This window comes from Gavialis gangeticus, unplaced genomic scaffold (assembly GCF_001723915.1).
Source record: "Gavialis gangeticus isolate Ggan-Ray unplaced genomic scaffold, GavGan_comp1, whole genome shotgun sequence".
NCBI classification, from domain to species: domain Eukaryota; kingdom Metazoa; phylum Chordata; order Crocodylia; family Gavialidae; genus Gavialis; species Gavialis gangeticus.
Genome location: NW_017729032.1, coordinates 213,165,888 through 213,185,662, shown reverse-complemented (window position 1 = coordinate 213,185,662; position 19,775 = coordinate 213,165,888). Strand labels below are relative to the sequence as shown.

The 19,775-nt window shown below is 40.2% G+C and overlaps 1 protein-coding gene across 5 annotated transcripts in view; it reads left to right on the top strand.

The window, feature by feature from the left end:
- The window catches only part of DYRK1A (dual specificity tyrosine phosphorylation regulated kinase 1A), a 170,525-nt gene that overhangs the window by 120,075 nt on the left and 30,675 nt on the right, over positions 1-19,775 (top strand). For all 5 annotated transcript variants that reach the window (XM_019524612.1, XM_019524610.1, XM_019524609.1 and 2 more), the window contains 2 exons: positions 9,353-9,552; positions 19,155-19,247. In XM_019524612.1, the coding sequence (XP_019380157.1) occupies positions 9,353-9,552; positions 19,155-19,247 (293 nt within the window). The remainder of the gene's footprint in view (positions 1-9,352; positions 9,553-19,154; positions 19,248-19,775) is intronic.

Sequence of the window (19,775 nt, the reverse complement as noted above, 5' to 3'; positions counted from 1 at the left end):
GGCAGGGTCAGATGAAGGGCAGTCCTCTGCCAATCAGCGACAAGGGGCAGGGCCAGTGGGGCTCCTTTGCCAGTCAGCAGGCGGGGAGGGGTGCTCACTGAAAAGAATGAGAAAATGGCATCCAGCATTCATTCTTTAAAGTGAATTGGAGGTAACATTAGATCATTCAGAGGCTTCCATATGAAATAAAATATTATGCTTTAACACTGGTATAATGTAAATGGAATTGAATTATGTAAGTTGCATAGAAGCTATTGCCTGCTGAATCAAGATGAGTTGATCACCACACAGTACAGGAGAAGAAGAAATAGTGCAATGAGTTGGATCATATATAGTTCTTAAACTAAATACATATTTATATTCTTTCTTAATATTGTAATACATCCAGAAGTCTTGTATGATACCCTTTACATCCTTGAATCTTTCTGGACAGTCCAAAGTCCACTATTGAGGAAGTCTACCTGCAGCCTGTGTTCAGTTCTACAAATTCAGTAAGTTCTTCCTTACATGTTTTCTTGGTTGTCCCTTTGGAATGGTTCTCCTCTTGGTACTCTTATTAGCATCCCAGCTGAGAATGACCTTGGTTTGGCATATTTGGGCTCCAGTCCTTTCCTAACACTAGAAGACTGGGTGGAAGACTTGCTTAGGTTTTCCCCCATGGGGCAGTTCATTCTATCACATTTTGCTTCTCACTGTTCCTTCAGTATATGTCATTGGGATAAAACAAAAATAATCCATCAGTAGGGTTTTTGTTTGTTTGTTTTTTAACACCCTGGTTTGTGTTGAATAGTAAAGTCGTGGTGGTGAAAGTATGAGGGATCACCTGGTTATCTTGGAATTTTGAATCTTTGTTTTCTGTCTTAGATCTTTTTGGCCAATGAGTCTTTGATGCAAGTAGTGTATTAATAGCTTTCAACTGGCCACTTTATGACCATAAATTCGTTTTTGATATGGAATATTCAGTTTCTCGTGGAAACAGCTGCTTGCTCATACATGTCACCAGGTGTTGTACCTGAGCTTTTTCTTGCAAAAACTGCTCACAGGTCAGCCCCAGACATACTTGACTTGCATTACAAATTTAGCTGAACAGTTTGGGCTCTCAAGTCTTGGATGTTCACATAACTTCTTCTTCAGTACCCAGAAGGCCTATTCACATTTATCTCTGCAGATCTCCTATATTGTTATTGTGAGGGTGTTACATAAGGGTGTATGTGTATATATTAATTTTTGTTTAGCTCTGTTGGATAGTAAGGGGTTATGTCTTCAGCAATCTTGTCTGAACATAAACCTCTGAACTTGGAGTTGCATGCCAAATATACAAAAACATTTCTTCCTTTGTTTTTTAGATCCAGGTAAACAGTCCCATATTATTCTTTGTTAGACTATCTCCATGCCGTCAGGAGGTTGTTCTTCGTTGGGGTTTAAGTGTTTTGTCACAGCTCTGCTCCTTCATCTTCCATGAATTCTGAGCTAACTAGCAGACCATCTCGGTGCGCAATTCTCAGGCATGGTTTATATATTACAAGCTTCTTTTAGCTTTGCCGCATTAGCTAAAGGTGTCAAAAGATAGCCTGTAGCTTTTAGATATGTTGGCAGAACCACTGGATTGGATGCAGCTCTACTGGTAGAAGCAAGCTTTGCCTTGCACAGACATTAAGTTTCTACTGAGAGAATGGCTGTTCTTCTGGTCAAAACCAAAAGCATGCAGGCTTTTTCTCCTGGAGCAAAAATGGTCACTCCAGGATAAAAATAACCTGACAACAACCAGGTAGAAATTGCTCCTGGGCAAATTTATCTCAGGAGACTGAACAGCTGTACACTTTCCCCTAGCTTAACTCCTGGGAATGAGGAAGGGTGGAGCTAGGGGGAAGGATTTCTCCACCTTCCAGAGACTGGGATCACTCTGGTCTGGAAGTGGAATGGGGGGGGATCTCAGGCCATCCCAGACTGGGGGGAGGGGAGGGGAAAAGAGAGGAACAGCCATTAGTTGCTTTCTTCTGCTTTTCACACCAGAGTTCCTGGTGTAAGAAGTAGGCAGAGGCTTTGACTTGCTGCTCCCTCTGCTTGGCTACTGAAGTGGCATTGTCCCCTGCCTACTAGGGGGTGCAGTAGGGTGCAATTTAGAGCCAGTGGTGATGGGAGCCAGTCTTGGGGAGACTTTCCCCAAGCTCAGCTCCCAGCCCAGCCAGCTTCCCCTTGACCTTCTTACTGCTTACCTGACAACCGCAAATGGCCAGGCAACACCGTAGTGTTGCAGGATGTGTTTGAAGTTCACGTGTCTGTTAATCATCCAATTTGCCACAAACTAAGCGTTTTCCTCTAGTTGGACACAGAGACTGATATGTCTTTCTGTTGGTCTTTTACTTAGGGCTCTGAGGAAACTAAGGAAAGATATTGGATTGATTATACTGATAGCCTTGGCCTGGACCACCAGTTGGTTCTGGTATTCAGGTCTGATGGATCTCTACTTGCAGCCTATGATCATTTTGTCTGTTCTGCCCATCAGCAGTATGATTCTGAACACAGAACCAGAATCGTTACATGTGGAAGCTTGGATGCTGGCTGGGTGACAGCTATAAACCATTATAGAGGCTCTGAGCATTTTGTTCTAGAAATTTTGGTTTCTAGAAGAAAGTCTCAATTAGACTGATTTATAAAGTTAAATGGAAGAGTTTTTTTTATTCAGGCATCTTGGTGGCATCTTGCACACCCATTTCTACAATACTAGGCTGCTTCTTAGCATTATAGCACTATAACCTTTCTTTGTGCACATTGGGCACATCTACTCATGCATTTGATCTGGGATCAGTTTACTCGCGAATAAACTCCTTGTGAGTAAATGCTCCCGGGCAGGTGTCTACACATGCAGGGAAGTGGGAGCAGATTTGCTGCTAATGGCAGCAAACTGCTCCTGCTTCCTGGGGCCCTGCAATGGGCCCCTGCTGCCACCAGGGGGAGCTCTAGGCTTCCCCTAGGTGCTAGTCCAGGGGCTGACATTACATCCTGTCCCCAGAGGGCTGTATACTGCCTGGGTGGGGACCATGTCCCCCTGCCCTGTAAATAAATTAGTAAATTTGCTAGTAAACAAATTTACTAGCTAGGCACAGCTGTGTCAACCATTGTAAAGGTGAAACTGGCATGGGAATCTTGAAACGGTGTCAAATGTTGTAAATGCCATTTGTCGTAAGTCAGTCATACATCGAGGACTGCCTGTATAAAACCTTTTCTTACTTTTTAAAATCAATAAATTGATCCATTAACACCTCTGGAGAGCTATTAAATTGTAATATCCATAATTGTAAAAACATATAAACACAAGAGAACAGAATTTGCTGCTGATGTTCTAGGAATCATTTTGTGCCAAGGCTGTCTTTCAAGCTAGGAACAAATAGATGCAGCACAGGTTTCATTCATTCATTCATGCATTCATTTTACAGGTTTATGTCTGAGATATTTCTGAAAGTGTTTTCACTGTATTTTTGAATATATCATGGGACCTAGTCTCCACCTCAGGGGTTGCTAGTACCTATATTGGGTTATGTATTACAAAATAATTTTAAAAAACATGTAGGTAAAACAAAAAGTAGCAAGATTAGTTAATATTAGGGGTGCATTGATAAAGATTCTTTTGACCAGTACGGATGGCTAATTATTAACCAGCCATATCAGCCGATACTGATCTGTTTAACGATATGCAGCCCAGCAGTATGGAGAGCAGCATCCAGCTAGTAAGTCTGTGGGGATGGGGGGCAGATCAAGGCCCCCAAGGTGAGGGAGGGAGTGGGGATGGGGCAGGTGATGCCTGGGTGGGGTGTGGAGCGGAGCCACCCCAAAATTTGCCAGAACCCCTGCTCACAGTGCCACCACCTGCCTGCCCTGAGCACAACCCCAGCCCAGCCCCTGCACTGTGAGGAGGCTGATACAAGCCCTGGCCCTGAGCCTGCAGCAGGCAGCCTTGCCCCGCACACAAATGCTACGCTGGGCAAAAAAGTCAATTACCAATAATGTCAGTTTTCCTTTTATTGCTGCCGATGCGATATGGATCAATATATCAGTGCACTTCTAGTTAATATAACTTTCTATGCAACATCAAGTCAATTTTGGGGGTAGGGCTTTTTTTGGTCTGTGTTTGTTTCATAGTTGGTAGGGTCAGAAGGGACCTGAGCAGATCATCAAGTCCGACCCCCTACCGTGGCAGGGAAGAAGAGTACTGGGGCCAAACGACCCCAGCAAGGTGTTCATCTAGCCCCTCTTAAAAACCCTCAAGGTAGGAACCAGCACCATTTCTCTTGGAAGCTGGTTCCAGAAACTAGCCGCCTTGACAGTGAAGTAGCGCCTTCTGATGTCTAATCTGAATTTACTCTCTGCCAGCTTGTGACTGTTATTCCTGGTCACTCCTGGTAGTGCTCGGGGGAACAGGGACTCCCCCAATACCTGCTGGTCCCCTCTGACTAGTTTTGTAAACGGCCACGAGATCCCCACTCAGCCTTCTCTTGTGGAGGCTGAACAGGTTCAGGTCCCGTAACCTCTCCTCGTAGGGCCTCCCCTGCTGCCCCTTGGTCATGCGGGTGGCCCTCCTCTGGACTCTCTCCATGTTGTCCACATCCGTCTTGAAGTGTGGTGCCCAGAACTGGATGCAGTACTCCAGCTGTGGCCTGACCAGTGTCGCATAGAGGGGGAGGATCACCTCCTTGAACCTGCTTGAGATGCATCTGTAGATGCATGACAAGATACGGTTGGCCTTCGTGACTGCGTCCCCACACTGTTGGCCCATGTTCATTTTGGCATCAGTAATGACTCCAAGATCCTTTTCTGCCTCTGCATGCACGAGAGGGGAGTTCCCCAGCTTGTAGGTACGGTGCTGGTTCTTCCCCGCCAGGGGCAGTACCTTGTACTTGTCAGTGTTGAAACCCATCCTGTTCTCATCTGCCCACCCCTGTAACCTGTCTAGGTCTGATTGCAGCCTATTCCTCCCTTCTAGTGTGCCCACTTCCCCCCACATCTTAGTGTAGTCTGCGAATTTGAACAGGGTGCTTTTTACCTCCTCATCCAAGTTGCTGATGAAGATGTTGAACAGTGCAGGCCTGAGGACCAAACCGTGGGGGACCCTACTGCCCACATCCCTCCAGGTCAAATAGGACCCGTCCACCACCGCCCTCCAGCCAGTTAGTGACCAATTTGACTGTGTAGGTGTTGATGCCACAGTCCCCCAGTTTTTTAATGAGAATGGGGTGAGAGACAGTGTCAAAGACCTTCCTAAAGTCCAGAAATACTACATGCACTGCTACCCCTGCATCTAAGGATTTTGTGACCTGGTCATAGAAGGCCACCAGGTTGGTCTGACAGGACCTGCCTCTAATGAACCCATGTTGGTTGCCCCTAAGCATAATCTCCCCTGCTGGTCCCTCATGGACACATGCCAGGATAATTCTCTCAAAAAGCTTGCCCAGGATTGAGGTAAGACTAACTGGCTATATTACCTACTATTATACTGGCTACTATTATACAGTACTATAATACTGGCTGTATTATCTACTATGAGAGAGTCCTGTTCTGTCACTGATACTCCAAGTTGCTGTCTCAATACAAATAGGGAAAAAAAGTTTGATTATTTCATGCTCATTTTTAACACTTTTTTTTAATTATTAAAGGAAAAGATTGTGGTAATTTTCATTGGGATTTCTTTAACATACATCATTTAGATAAGAATTGTAATATTCTTAGGGCACTAATATATACTAACAGTGACTAAGTATAGAAAAATTCTCATGAAAAATCTTTTTTCCTAATTTTTATGTATTCCTAAACTTATGCCCTGTATATGATTATAATGTCATTGTTTTATTGAGTAGTTTACTTAGTCCCAAGTATTCCAGAATTCTGCAGCTATGGTATTTGTCTTTGAATACACTCTTTCCTACCAAATTGTGCTTCTGAATCTAAGTTTTTTGTTTTGATTCTGGTCTCAGAGATAACGTTAACATTCTGAACAGCTTGCACACAATGAAATGACCTTTGCAAGAATGCCTGACACACCTCTTAAGACTTAAAAGGTGTTAACTAATAAACTCCTTGATTTAGCTCAGTTAGAGTTGTGTGGATTCTGTGATTTCATGGCTGTGGAGTTTGGCGTTTTTGTCAAGATCTTACCAGGCTCAGTATTTGGTTCACAGAGTTTGCCATGTTGTTGGAGCAAACCACCTATTTTTTTTTGTCTGTTGCCCTGCAGTTGCCTCTTGTAGCCCAGTTTTCTCCCCCGAGGGGGAGTTAATTGAGTTAGAGTGATTTGCTTCCTGTACTGTATGGTAGAATGGGCAATGTGGGTCAGTAAGTCAAAGTTAGTTAGGCTTGCGGTCAATGGTGGGAGTTAGAAATGTGGACTTCAGAAAAGTAGAGCAGCTGAGGCTCTCTGAGGTGAGCTGCTAATGCTGAACGTAAGGTCTCCCTTTTTCTTGCATACTTTTTCTGGCACTGGACAAGGTGTTTGATTTAAGTGTCCTGGCCCAGTATCACAAGAATAGGAGCTTCTAAGTGAGTACGTGGTTGGAAATCATAGTAAAATTCCATTTTTTTAAAGTAAGTACCAACACATTATACTTCTGTATTGTCAATTATGAGCCATAGATAAGAGTCTAGGAGGATGGGAGTTATGGGAAAGAGGTCTTTTCACTCCTCACTGTACGCTGCCATAGATCACATCAGCACAGATACTAGAGCTCTCATAAATTAAACATGCAGCACATGGAGTTCCTGGGAGCTCCCTCATGCCCATGGAGCTCATGGGAGGCCAGAGAATTTGGCAGTGCAGCCTGGTGCGAAATTCAGGGCTACAGGGCTATGTTTGCCATGGCTGTCACTGGTTGGGTGGCATGTGAAGGCTGTGCCAACACAGTGCCAGTCACCCTACTGCTGCCAGGTCTGGATCTGGCCGTCAGGGACCCCTGCAGTCCAGATCTGGCATGAGGGGTGTGGTGAGTTTGATATCCCTGACACAAGTGATGGCACGCCAGTTCCCAGAAATGGCTTCTGTACCCCACAAGTCTCCTTAGAAATAAGGAATTGGGGAACCATGTTTTCATTTTCTTTCCTACTGATGCTGAACTAGTGGTAGTACTAAACTGGATATGATTATGGGCAGTCTACTGCTTGATTAGCAGCTAGTTTATGGTTTGGAGGAAGCTAAAGTTGTATTGTAAAAATAATTTAGTGAGGATTGAATAAACAAATGGTTTTCAAGAATTGAGATCTTGTCATTGTAGAGTATATTCTCTTTTTTGCCACAGTGTGTACACAGGCTCTGAATTAACACCATATTTAAAATAGTCTCTAAGAATTGTAATTGTTTAAGTGTTTTGGCAGCTTAAAATTCTTATGTTTTTCCAAGGTGTTGTGTATCAGCAAAATTAAAAAATATACCCTTTAGGTATCTTTCTTGACATAGTTACAGTTTTTAAAATGTTACATTGTGCAAGTGTAGCCATAATAATATACATTATGAGAGACTTTATTTTAAGACAGGCTTTCAGTATCATGTTGTTTAAATAAATGTCATCTTTTGTGGTTTAGTGTTCACAATTGAAGACTTATTTGTTAGGGAATTTTAGAAGAAAAATATCCAGATAATTTCGTTTTTTCCTTTAAATATTTCCAGTGAGTTCAACATTACAGGACAGCCAGTAGAATTAGAATTTCCACAACTGGACCCCATTTTGCTAACCAATATATCCATTAAACCTGCTTTGAACTTGGCTGTAAAATCATTAGAACTCTCCAGTGCTCTTTTACAGAAGTGTAGAAATAAGTATAGATGGGATGTTGAGAGAATATTTAGCATTCTAATACGGGGTGGACAATGCTTTGATGTGGGTGGGATGTTGAGGGAGAGAGGCAGAGTGGCCCACTGGAGTGGGTACTAGGACCTGGCCGCTCTACCACTTTTTTCCCTGTGATCCAGCTGCAGCTCAGGATGGGCAGAGCTTCCCTCTGCCAAAACCCCTGGTGCCTGACTGGTCTGGCACAGGGTGAGCTCTCTATCCTCTGTCGAGGCCCAGGCCGCCTGACTCCAGCGTGGCACAGGCAGAGCTCCCCCCGTCACCAAATGCCATCGAAGCCAAGGCTTCATGGGCTGGGCTGTAGGTTGCCGACCCATGTTCTAGCCTATTGTGCTATCCCAAGACAAGATTAACTTTACTTAAATATACTGAATATCATGTTACGGAGCTGTTGGGGTGCTTACTGGTGTTCATACCACTTTTAATAAATCAGCTGTAAAACCAGATTCCTGGGATTTTTTATTTCTGGTGTAAAGATGAACTGAGAGTCTGGAAAGCAAAGTTCTTTCCTGCTCATCTTGTCATAATGTGTGACCTCAGGCAAGCAAGGAACCATCAGCTCTTGTCTAGTTTAATCTAAGTTTTTAGTTTACTACACCACTCTGGAGCTGTGAAAGTAATTAATATTTTGATTTGCTGGCCAAACTGACATCAGGGGAGGGGGCTCAGGTTCACTTGAAAATGTTTTCTCCAGTTTTTTTCAGGAAAGAAAATCTTGAATATTTTTGATAATTTTTTCCCCTCTGTGTTAGGTAAATGTAAGAAAAAATTGAAATTTAAAATAATTTCAGAGAATACATTTTAAACATTCTGTTCTAACATGTTGAAACAAAGTACCAGACCTTTTGAAAAAAAAAATTTGCAGCAAAATCTGTACGCAAACTTGTGAATAGCTTTGATTGGACTAGATGATCTGCTCAGGTCCCTTCCGACCCTAGAAACTATGAAACTATGATTGACCCAGTGCTGTATTTTTATCAGATAACCATTTGAAACATTTTTTCCCAGCCATAATTATACTTGTCTCTATCTCCCAGATTTTACTGTGACTGCAACATTTTCCCTAATTTTTAAAATATTCTTTGTCCCTTGCAGCTGTATGAAAACTCATGGGATCAGGCAGAACTGAAAATTAAGCAAACTTTCCAGAAGGATCTATTCAATGCATAAAATAAAGTGAAAGACCAGAAAACTCTGTTTTCCTTCCTTCTTTGTTTAATTACAACAGATTTCAGTGTTAGTTGTAACAGTAGGAGGTAAACAGTTTTTCAAACAAATTATTTTTAAGTTGGTTATGTGCCTTCAACATACCTTTGTGCTGCACCTTTCCATATTATTCCCCACTGCAAGTGGGGAATAATAATGCTTTCTTTACTTTTTTGAACTCTAAAGGCTGCTATGTATGTGGAAAGTATTAATTTATCCAGTGTTGTTTACTTTGTAGGCTAAGAGAATGGAGGTCAACTGATGCAAATATCACGGGCATGAATGCTATATTAAAATGTTATATTGTTTTCTAGGAGGAGAGACTTCAGCATGCAAACCTTCATCTGTTCGGCTTGCACCGTCATTTTCATTCCATGCTGCTGGCCTTCAGATGGCTGGACAGATGTCCCATTCACATCAGCAGTACAGTGATCGTCGGCAGCAGAACATAAATGACCAACAGGTTTCTGCCTTATCGTATGCTGACCAGATTCAACAACCTCTAACCAATCAGGTTTGTGTTATCAAGAAAGACGCTTTATATTTTTGAATTGCACGCTTTTTCCTTAAAAATTTTGGATGCATAACCCATGAGGCATTTTTGAAGAGTAGAAACAATGATCAGCAGCAAGGTTAACACCTGATAAGTGATCTGATCTTTATCTGATCAAAATTTGTTGTTGGTGGGTTTTTTTTTAAAATTCAGAAAACTTGCTGTATTCTGAGGACTCATAAAGAGCAAACTTTGAAAGGAAGAATTCTGTTTTGACCATTTTAGTCACAGAAATGGAGTTAAAAGTAATGGGATAGAAATCTTTGTCTACCAAGGATGAGTCTGAGGAGAGTCTTGCTACATGTAAATTTAAGTTAAAATTTGATTGCTTTACATTATTTTTGTTTAAGGAGAGATTGTTTGGGGAATTTTGTTAGCAATTTTGGATTGTAAAGTTGTTGTAGAATTTTTTGGTGCAAATATCCTAATTTAAAACGCTAGAACAAACCTGGGCTATCACTAGAACTTTTACCAGTGGTCCTCTGCCCCATCAGTATTGGGCATTTTTTGCACGTGGTGGTTCCCATCTGGAATAGGTGTTGTGGGTATACTGCAGGAACATGAAGAGTAAAGGTGGTTGCTCTATGGCTGACAGAATCAATCTGCCTCTCTTTGCTACCTTTAGAATGCTAACATTTCCTCACTTTTCCCTGAATAGCCTTCCTCAAATTCTCCTCTTATCTCACAGGAAAGCAGATTACTTTCTTTAGAAACGTGTTCCAGCAGCTACTCTGTGCACATATGTCTAAGAATTGACTGGTTCTGGTTCTTAACTTTTTAAGGCAGAGCTGAAAAACACCATATAGGCTAAAGAAGTGGTCCAACTGAAGGGAAGGAAACAGTGTCACTTCTCCTTTGTCCCTATCATCTTGGATGCGCTGCACTACAGCTGTGAGAGTCTTTACTCACATATAAGTTACTTTAAAAGTAAGTGAAGAGGGAATGAACTGCAAATGGGAAGAGACTGAGGATGCTCAGGATCAGTCCCCAAGAAATATATGATCCTCAGACTTAGGATAAGGTGCGAATGAAAAAAAAAACAAAGGGTTGCTGAGATCTTTCAGAGGAATCCATAAGTGAATGCAAGCCTCTCCAGAGTGACATAGTGGGTGATCCTAACTGTCAGAGGATATGCTTTCCCTTTTGAAAAAGAACGAGGAAGATCACTTCTGTGTTTAAAGGTGTGTGGAGTTCACAACCTACCTCTACAAGGAGCATTGTAGGGGAAAACATTTATAAGTCAGCATTTGATTGGATTTGGTGTTTTTTTTATGTTCTCTAATGTTAAGAGAAGGATAGATGTCAAGTGCCACCCTTTTGGGATCTACTGTGCTTTTTATGATAGATATGACATACAGCATACAACTTCCTTGAAAACCCAGATGGTCTCTATGGCAGCAAAGAGAGATTCCTGTAGAGTGAAGCAGTTATCAGCTGATTAGATAAATGATCATGGCCAACCTTGTTGAAGAGTCAGTCCTGCTTGGCAGATTGCTCCAGAAGCTTAAAGATCTCTTTTTTCCACAAATGAAACGTAGGCTTCCTGCAATACAGTAATATTTGTCTTGATCTAATGAGCTTTTGCCTCTATAAATCTACCCCTATCCACCAGGGAAAATATTGCTTTTATCCCTAAAAAGAGTCCTGGCAAAGTCCAATTTATTTCATACCCACAGAAGAATGTTTGGAGCCCTAGGAGTCGACCTGAAAGTGTATTGCTTCTTGCTCAGTGGATAGCCTATACCATGTTGTTGCACACAGCAGCCTTAGGTTTTTAAGAAGAATCCTATTTCATCAGATTTTTCATTTGGTCATCTTATTCTATTACCAGAAAGCAGCAGCATGTACAAGACTTCAGATGACCTGCAGAATCTGTAGAATATACCAGCAATTATTCTGGTTTCCTCAGACCAGTGGGAACAGAGGGCTTCATTGATCTGCCTCACATTTCCCAATAGTGGTGACCTGTACCAAATACTACATCTGATGAAAGCATCCTTAATTTTGGATTGCTAAGAAGATGCAGAGTAAAATTACAGGATCAGTCTGTCAGTTTGAGAGTGCTGCTGTGCTCCTTATGACTTTGGATCCATGTCCCAAATTAGCATGCAATCAGTGATTTCTTTGTTACACAATATCAGGGCATTTGCAGATCTCAGGCTGGTCCAATACAAGCACTAGGTATGTACAGGAATTGGGATGAATTTTATGAGTCAAGATGGAGTACCAGAGTAGACTGTGATCTGTAAACTCAAGGTGGAATCATTGACTAAAGGAAGAATTCCTTCCTGTCTTCATGTCAACAGCTGGTCTGTGTAAGAACCTAGCTTTATATTAAGTTGACAACAATGTAATTCAGAGTACATGTCTGAAGCTGTACTGCCACTTGCCAGCCCTGTGGATAGTGCTCTGCATGAATTATCTAGAAGTGCTGTAATCCATGGTTGCTTGCTTGGATGGTCCTGCTGTACCCACATCTGTAGGAGTGTGACAGTCATTTCCACTTTGAAGTCAAGAAGCAAGATCCACTAAAGAAGTTCAGGATGTACTATCAACTTTGTCAGCAATCAAGGTGGTTAAAAGTGGGTTTTTTTCCTGGATATCAGAAATCTGAAAAGTAGCTCTCTGGGTTGTCTCTGATAATTAACTCCATTAAAGGTGCCAGCTCATTAAGTTTTGAAAAAGGTGATGTCGCTCGGTGGGAATAGGCCACAAAGAAGAGAGGTGGAGCCAGTTGCACCCAAATGAAGGCAGAAGAGTTCATTTTGCTTCAGTAGTGTACTGTTGAATTCCACAGCTTTCTTCTGATTCTCCTCCTTTCTCTCTAATCACTCCTTCAGACTTCCTTGGAATCATCTCCATCCTTCTCCAGCTTCCTATTGGAGATTCCACAAGGCACTGTCCTTGGTCCCCTTCTCTTCTCCTTTTGCATTTTTATCTCTGGTTTATCTGATCTGCAAACAAAAATTTAACATCTTAAGCTGATGATTTCCTTCTGTCAAAACAAAAATCTGAGCCTCTCTCTTTATCCCCTTGTGGATGTTTAGCTGTCAGCTCATACTTAGTTTAGATAAAACAGAGCAGTTAATCTCTTTACTCACTCAAAGCCCTTTGCAGTACTTTCTTTTTTGCTTGCTCTGAACACCACCATAATTTTGGTTGTCATGTGGGACCATAACCTGGATGCTGTCTTCCACTTGGACCTTTATTTAGACTGAGCTAATCTTACAGATGTTTTCTGTGTAACGTATCTAAGGTAATGGCCTTTCTTATTCACGTGCACAGCTTAAACTCCCATCTGTGGTCTCATTTTGCCTTTATTACAACTGCTTTCTCCCTAGCCCTGACAAATATATTTTTGCTTTTTCTGCATCTGTTATAAATGCTGTTGCAAAGATTATTTCCTATGCCATCGCTTCAGCAATATACCAACATCTTCTATGTCTCCATTGGCACCCTTTTGTCTATCATTTGAAACCATCTACTTGTCTTTAACCCCCTGGATCCTTTTATGGTATATTTCCCCACTGCCTGTCATCTCTCATTCACTACCAAGATGAAAATCTAATTGGCTCCGGATGCCAGTTTCTTTTGTTTTATACTAACTTTTTTTTAAAAGCTTGTCTGTAAAGCTAACTTGCTGTCCTCCAAAACACTTCGCAAAATTCTCCTTTTCTATGATGCTTAAAAATAGAACTTGATGACTAATAGGTGTCTGGGAGACTGAATTCCTTTGCAGTCATGGTGACCAATTTTACCTTGTTGTTTCTTGTACTTCCCTGTCTGTTTTTATGGCCATCTGTTGTCTCTTACCTTCTTGGTTTGTAAGCTCTTTGTATCAAAGACCTCTTTTGGTCTTGTGTTTGTAAATTGCCTATGGGCTTTCTGGCTCATAGGCACTATAGTAAAATTAAAATAAATAACCACAAACTTTACCAAGCCTGTCTGTGTCCTACAGCAGCAGGTACTGGGAACATAGGCTTACAGATGTTTATATAAAATCCAAAAAGACACACTTTACTGGAAGAGGCAGTATGTTAGTTTGACCCAGCTCCGCAGTGTCTGTATAGATCGGGTGCTTCAACAGGGCTTTTTGGCACTTTTATCTAATAGCTGATTCAATCGGTTATTAGATAAAAGTGCCAAAAAAGCCCCACTAAACTGCTTGATCTATTCAGATGTTTGGCGAGCCAGGTGCATCTAATGCACTGCTTCTTTTGGGCGTATGTTAGGCTCAGTGCAGGAGCTCACCAAGTTTGAAGTAAAGTGCCGTTTGATTTATTTTTATAAACACCTGTAAGCATCCATAATTTTCTGGAGAATAGGCATTCTGACCCTTCAGTAGGCTGTTGGTTCACACATCACTACTGGTAAACTTAGGGCTCTGAGCGCACATTTCTCTGGATTTCCACACACTGTAATAGTGGTTGGTATCAGACCCTGGTTGGTTTTGGTACTATCAGTCCTTGTAGAGGATCGCATGCACTGGGGACAGGGTCTCTTGTGCTTTCATAGTTCTGTTACATGTTCAGTAATACTCTTTTGGAGCCCTTCACTCCTGTGAAAGTTTCTTTGCTTTGTTTATTCATTAGCTGTATTTGTAAACAGCGTGAGAGTCTTGAGATAGTTGGCTTGCTTGAAACCATTGGACAGCATGCTTAGTTTTACAGACTCCATCCTCCATCTGCTGGCCAGATTACAGCACTGCACTGCACCAGTAGCTACTGTTCAAATTCACTGCTTTAGCTGGCAGGTTTTTCTGCTGCTGAGAGAGCCTTTCCTTAACACTCAAATATTTCATCTTTTGAATGAACCCAATTCTTAATTTTAGTGGGGGAAGAAAGTTTATCATGAATTTGCTAGACTGTAAACTGAGGATTTTATCTAACTCTAGTTTTATTTAAAATAAAGTTCAGGAAAGAAACTGCAGTTTTTTGGAACCTCAGATTATTAGGAAAATAAGTATTTAAAATATCTCCCTTTAAAGGACATTCTCATATACTGCCAGAAATAGTGGGATGAATTGGGGAAATCTTTGTTTCAAATGTTGTGATATTATACTGTCTTATATTACCCAGCAAATTAGAAACTTCTTAGATCCAAGAAGCTGACTCTGGTTTTCATTTAGTCTTACGATGCTACAAGCAAACAATTCATAATTTACAGATTTGCCCATTGTCATGTAGTGACCTGCCTGAGGTGTGCATTTCTCTCAGAGCTCTCATCATTTGTTCTACATCTGGCTGGGTAGTATAAGACAGTCCCCTCTCTGGGTCACCAGACTTCTTAGGTAATTCCTTTAAAAATCTCTAAGTTTCCTCTCCATCTAGCAAGACCATTCTGAGACAAGGTTGATCCTTCTAATGATGTCAGATAAAAATTGGAAATTGTCATTGTTTCAAACATTTCCCAAATAGATTAAACAGGTAATCCTGTGTTACCTGCTAGTGTTAGTCATCTTTTTAATAGGATAGTCACATTGCCCAAAACTTTTTTCAGAAATGTATGTATCATAAGAAGTCAATAAAATAAAAACAATGAGCTGGATTTGTCTAGGGTGGAGGCTGAGGTGTGACTTCCACATAACTTGATAGAATTGATGTTCAGCAGAGTCGCAAAACCAAGAGGTTAGATTGAGGACCATTAATTTTCTCTCTTTGTTACAAGTATAGTTTTTTATCTTCATATGAGACAAAGATCTGAAACAGTTGTTTCACAGAGACCACCTTTACTGCAATTAGAGATTTTTGGAATTCTGATATGGTTCTGCAGTCTGTAATTAATCTTGTAGCTAACTAACATTGTTGATATGGAGTGTCCATCTTCCTCACAGTTATACTGATCATCCTTACAGCCAGTGCTTCAATCAGAAAGCCAAACGATGTAGTGGCACTTTTTGTGATAGTTCCATACTTCCTTTTTTTGAGTAGAAGATTGTCTTGTGCCTTCACCAGTCCCTGTCCTGAGTGAGAAAAGGACCAGAAATGTCACTTAAACTGGACCATGTTTTTCACTTGCTACTTTCTGATATGGCCTTTTAAAATGTTTTACACTTTTAGTGTGAGTACAGATTTAAAGTATTAACTGTATTGATTTCTAGTATTGTGTAAAAGTCTGTATTTTCTTAAATGGATCACAAAGGAGAACTAAAACGTTCAAGTTTGGAAGAGTAGGGGAAAATTTATTAACCCAATATGTAGTAGTAAATACAGAAGTTAAAATTGGGATTATTGTAAATCTAAAATAATAATTTAAAAAGCCCCTTAAAGATTCATGTATAAAGAACAGAAAGTATTGACGTGAAGATGATTCAGGTTTGTTTCACAGATAGTGTTCTTGTGCAGTTCTATACATCACACTTTTACTACATTAGTAGAAATAGGAAAAGGTCCTGCAGTACATAAATAGTATCAGAAGATAACTGAGCTCATGTCTTTTACAGATTTCTCTTGGCAGAGCTGTATCAGCTAGGGGCGTGGGAAAATCACACCACATAGCCGGTGTAACTGTGTTTGCCAAACCTCTGCTATGGCCTCAGCTCTGTCAGAGAACTTTGGAGAGTCAGAGGAAGCTGACGTGAGGACAGCAAGAAAAAACACCTTTTTTCTGAAAGCAGAGCTGTGTCCACACTTGCTCCTATAGCATTAGCAGTGCAGTTAGTGGCAGTTGCCCCTATTGAGCAGACATAGCCTTAATCTGCCATCAGTGAAGAACTGGTTTACAAATTGCTAGACAAGGATAAAAAGCACCTGCTACTAAATTAGGCTTTTAAATTTATCTAAATAATGTATAACAGGGGCCGGTAGCTGATATTTTGATGTCCTTATATCAGGATTGGATATCTTTCTGGAATATTTGCTATAACCAAAGATAAATAAATTACTAGACTTGGTTTAGAGGTGTGTGATTTAATAGCATGAGATCTGCAGATAATGAGCTCAGAAGAACCAGTTGTCCCTTTAGCTGTTGAAATCTATAAATCTATTCAATAAGTCTTTTAAAATAATAGATTTTTTAGTCAGAGCGATAAAAATATAAAATCCTTTCATTGTACACTGTTAGTCAAATCAAAACAATGCCATATGTAGCCAGAATCTTTACAATTCCTTAATAAATTGCACATCTCATAAAGCATCAAAATCTCTCTTTCTGTTAGATCATACATTTTGTAGGGTAAATATCATAAATACAAGTTATAAATATTCTGTAATAAAGCATAGTTGTCATTTTCTGAACCAGTAGAGTACAGGGCCTCATGTGCTGAGGGATTTTTGACAGTTGAATGCTTATCTATTCCATCTTTTATCAAACCCAATAAGACTAAAATGTCATCAACTGTAGAATTAGACCATACAATCTTTCAAGTTGCTCCGGATCAATTCTGAAATGAAAACAGATCAATTTACTTTACATAGTTGGGACTCTTTGATTTGCTACCTATTTATTTAATTCCATCCTATTCTAAGTGATTACTATATATTGATTCTCAACAGTAGATTTGTATGCTGGTTGATGATCGGTTTATGAGGAGTTGAAAATTTAATCCCTTTACTTGTGATTTAAATTCCTTAGTGGCACCACCTGCTATGAGTATGACAGCTCCCTATAACCTAAATTAAGATAATGAAGATGGAACAGTATTGTTTACCGACAAGTGTCATTGAAATGAAAATACTTACCTCGTACTTCTAAATGTTTTGGTAATTGTGTTTCAGTGTTCAGTTTTCATGGGACTGCAATGTTGTCGTCTGGCCACCAGATAGAGACTGGAGCCTGCAAAAGAAGGCTTTTGTTTTTTTGCAGTAGAGCAGCCTTTGAGGCCAAAGGAAGGCAGAATTACCATAATACACAACAGTATATGCTTAAGAATGTAGCTAAAACTTTTTAAATACAGGCTTTGGAGGAAAAAGAAGATAGTAAGTTTCCCTCCTTGTCAGTCTTCCTCTTCCCCAACTCTTTCTTCCCTCCTCCCTTTTTAGAATGTAACTAAAAAGCTTATACAGGTCAAATTACGACTTCAGTAATGTTAGCAGCCCTACTAATCTTCAGTGAGGCTGTATAACTATAGCTGAAGCCATATTTTAACTTGCAAAGTGATGGTTCGGGACTTACGAGAAGGAAAGAAATGAGCTTAATTTTCTCAGGTTGCCTTTCTGGTAGGATAAGCTGGGTGTTGTAGCTGTTGCCGTTTTTCCAAAAAACATGGTAGTTAGAGCACTTCTCTGGGGTGGTAGTGACCTGGGTTAGGTTCCTTCCTCTGCCTGAGGAGATGCCAATCCATATCACCTAGGAGAGTACTCTAAACTGGTATTCTGGGGTGGGTTGTTTGATCTCACCTGTTGATGTGATTCCAGTTAGTGAAGTAGACTGTGCGATTTGTTCAGAAAGAGAAGACAGTGAGAATGACTGTATAATCTGGTGGGTTGGCACACCACAGAGGTCAGATCCCTGCTTTCATCCAGACAGGCCACCCGCTACCCCCTTGACAAGATGAAAAGCTGAATCCCTTTGTGACAATTCAACATTTTTTTTGTTTGGCCATCCAACTGGAAATCATCTGTTTGCATGGCCCTATTTGCAAGTAGTTAAATTACTACATTAAGTGAAGAAGATGGGGGGCAGGTGTGGGAAATAATTCTCCTCCTTTCTCCTTTTTCCAGGTCTCTCTTTCAGTTTTCTTTCACAATTTGATAGTTAACCAGTTTCTCTGCTTTACTGATGGTGTGTGCTTTTCTCTAAACTCTGCAAGAGGTGCTTTCAGTAACAGCTAGACTGAAACTTGAGCAGGCAGCAAACTAGAGTATACATAGAAGAGAGAGAGATGAACGTTCCCGAAGATGTTTGTTGATGTCCCTTCCTGACCCACTCAACATACTTCTCCTAATCATGAACTGGAAGCAGGAGAACTTCTGTTTCCTTAAAAACGTAAAGAAATTGTGTTGACTGTTGTTTAAAGTGTATTTTTTTGAAACTTTTAAACAAGTCAGTTTTAATATATAAAAGTAGGTGGCATTTCAATATTTTAAAAACATACATGATGCTTTAGATTTGTCTGTAATAGATCTGGTTCCCCCTAGATACTGTAGAACATAGGCATTCCAGCTTTTCTTCTGTAATGTTGAAACTAATAAATTTTCAAGTATAGCGACTATGCAGTTCCAAAATCACACGTGTGGCATTTTAGTATTTAAATACTTATTTCTGTATCCATTGTATTTTTATTTTTGTTTTTAAATATATTTGTGTTTTTTAAGTGTGTGGTGACTTAGAGGACCCTGGAGGGAGGTAATGGAGAGAAGGCAATACATAAGAGATTGGAATGGTTGATTTTTGTGCCAAAACCTTTTGAGAATATTGCACGTATTAGTAGTTACTTTTATCTAAACACTTATTTTTATAAATACTAGACGTTAAAAATGTTTTTGTACATCAGTTAAAGGTAGAGCTGATAGGACTAGTCGCTCACTTTTTGAGGGGAATGCAATATAATAGTGTAGTTATTATTTAGTTGAAAGTGCTGGGTTTTTTTGTCTAAGATGATGCCTGATATTCTCATGTTGCAGAGGCGGATGCCCCAAACTTTCCGTGATCCAGCTTCGGCTCCTTTGAGGAAACTCTCCGTTGATTTGATCAAAACATACAAACACATTAATGAGGTACAGATAGACCATTTCCCCCAGTTAAATTTTTATTTCATGTAGTGTTATTTTGCTAATAATTACAATGCATATTGTTACCAGACTCTTTAAAATGTTTGTTATTATGTGAATTTTGTATAAATTGCAGTAGATCTAGATGCATTTCTTTTACTGAAATGTTGGATTAGCATTATTTTATAATCTCTGACTTCACTTGAACTTCAAGAAAAAAGGCTAGATAAGAGCCAAATGAGAAAAGGGGCAGATGGAAATTTATACCTGTATAAATTGCTCTATGTGTAAAAGTAAATAAATGGTCTATGTCATTTTTTGTTTTACTCATGCATGTGCGCACGCACACACACATACCCATTTCTTTAATTTTGAATGGGAGATTACAGTATACAGTTAGTTTCCGAGGTGCCACTCTTCCCTACCTTCTGCCTGACTTCAGACTAGAGCAGCACATCTCAGCTTCTGTGGATCATCTTTAAAACTGTATTAATTTCTTTATACTTTAGAAAACTTGTGCTACTGTGCATGTGT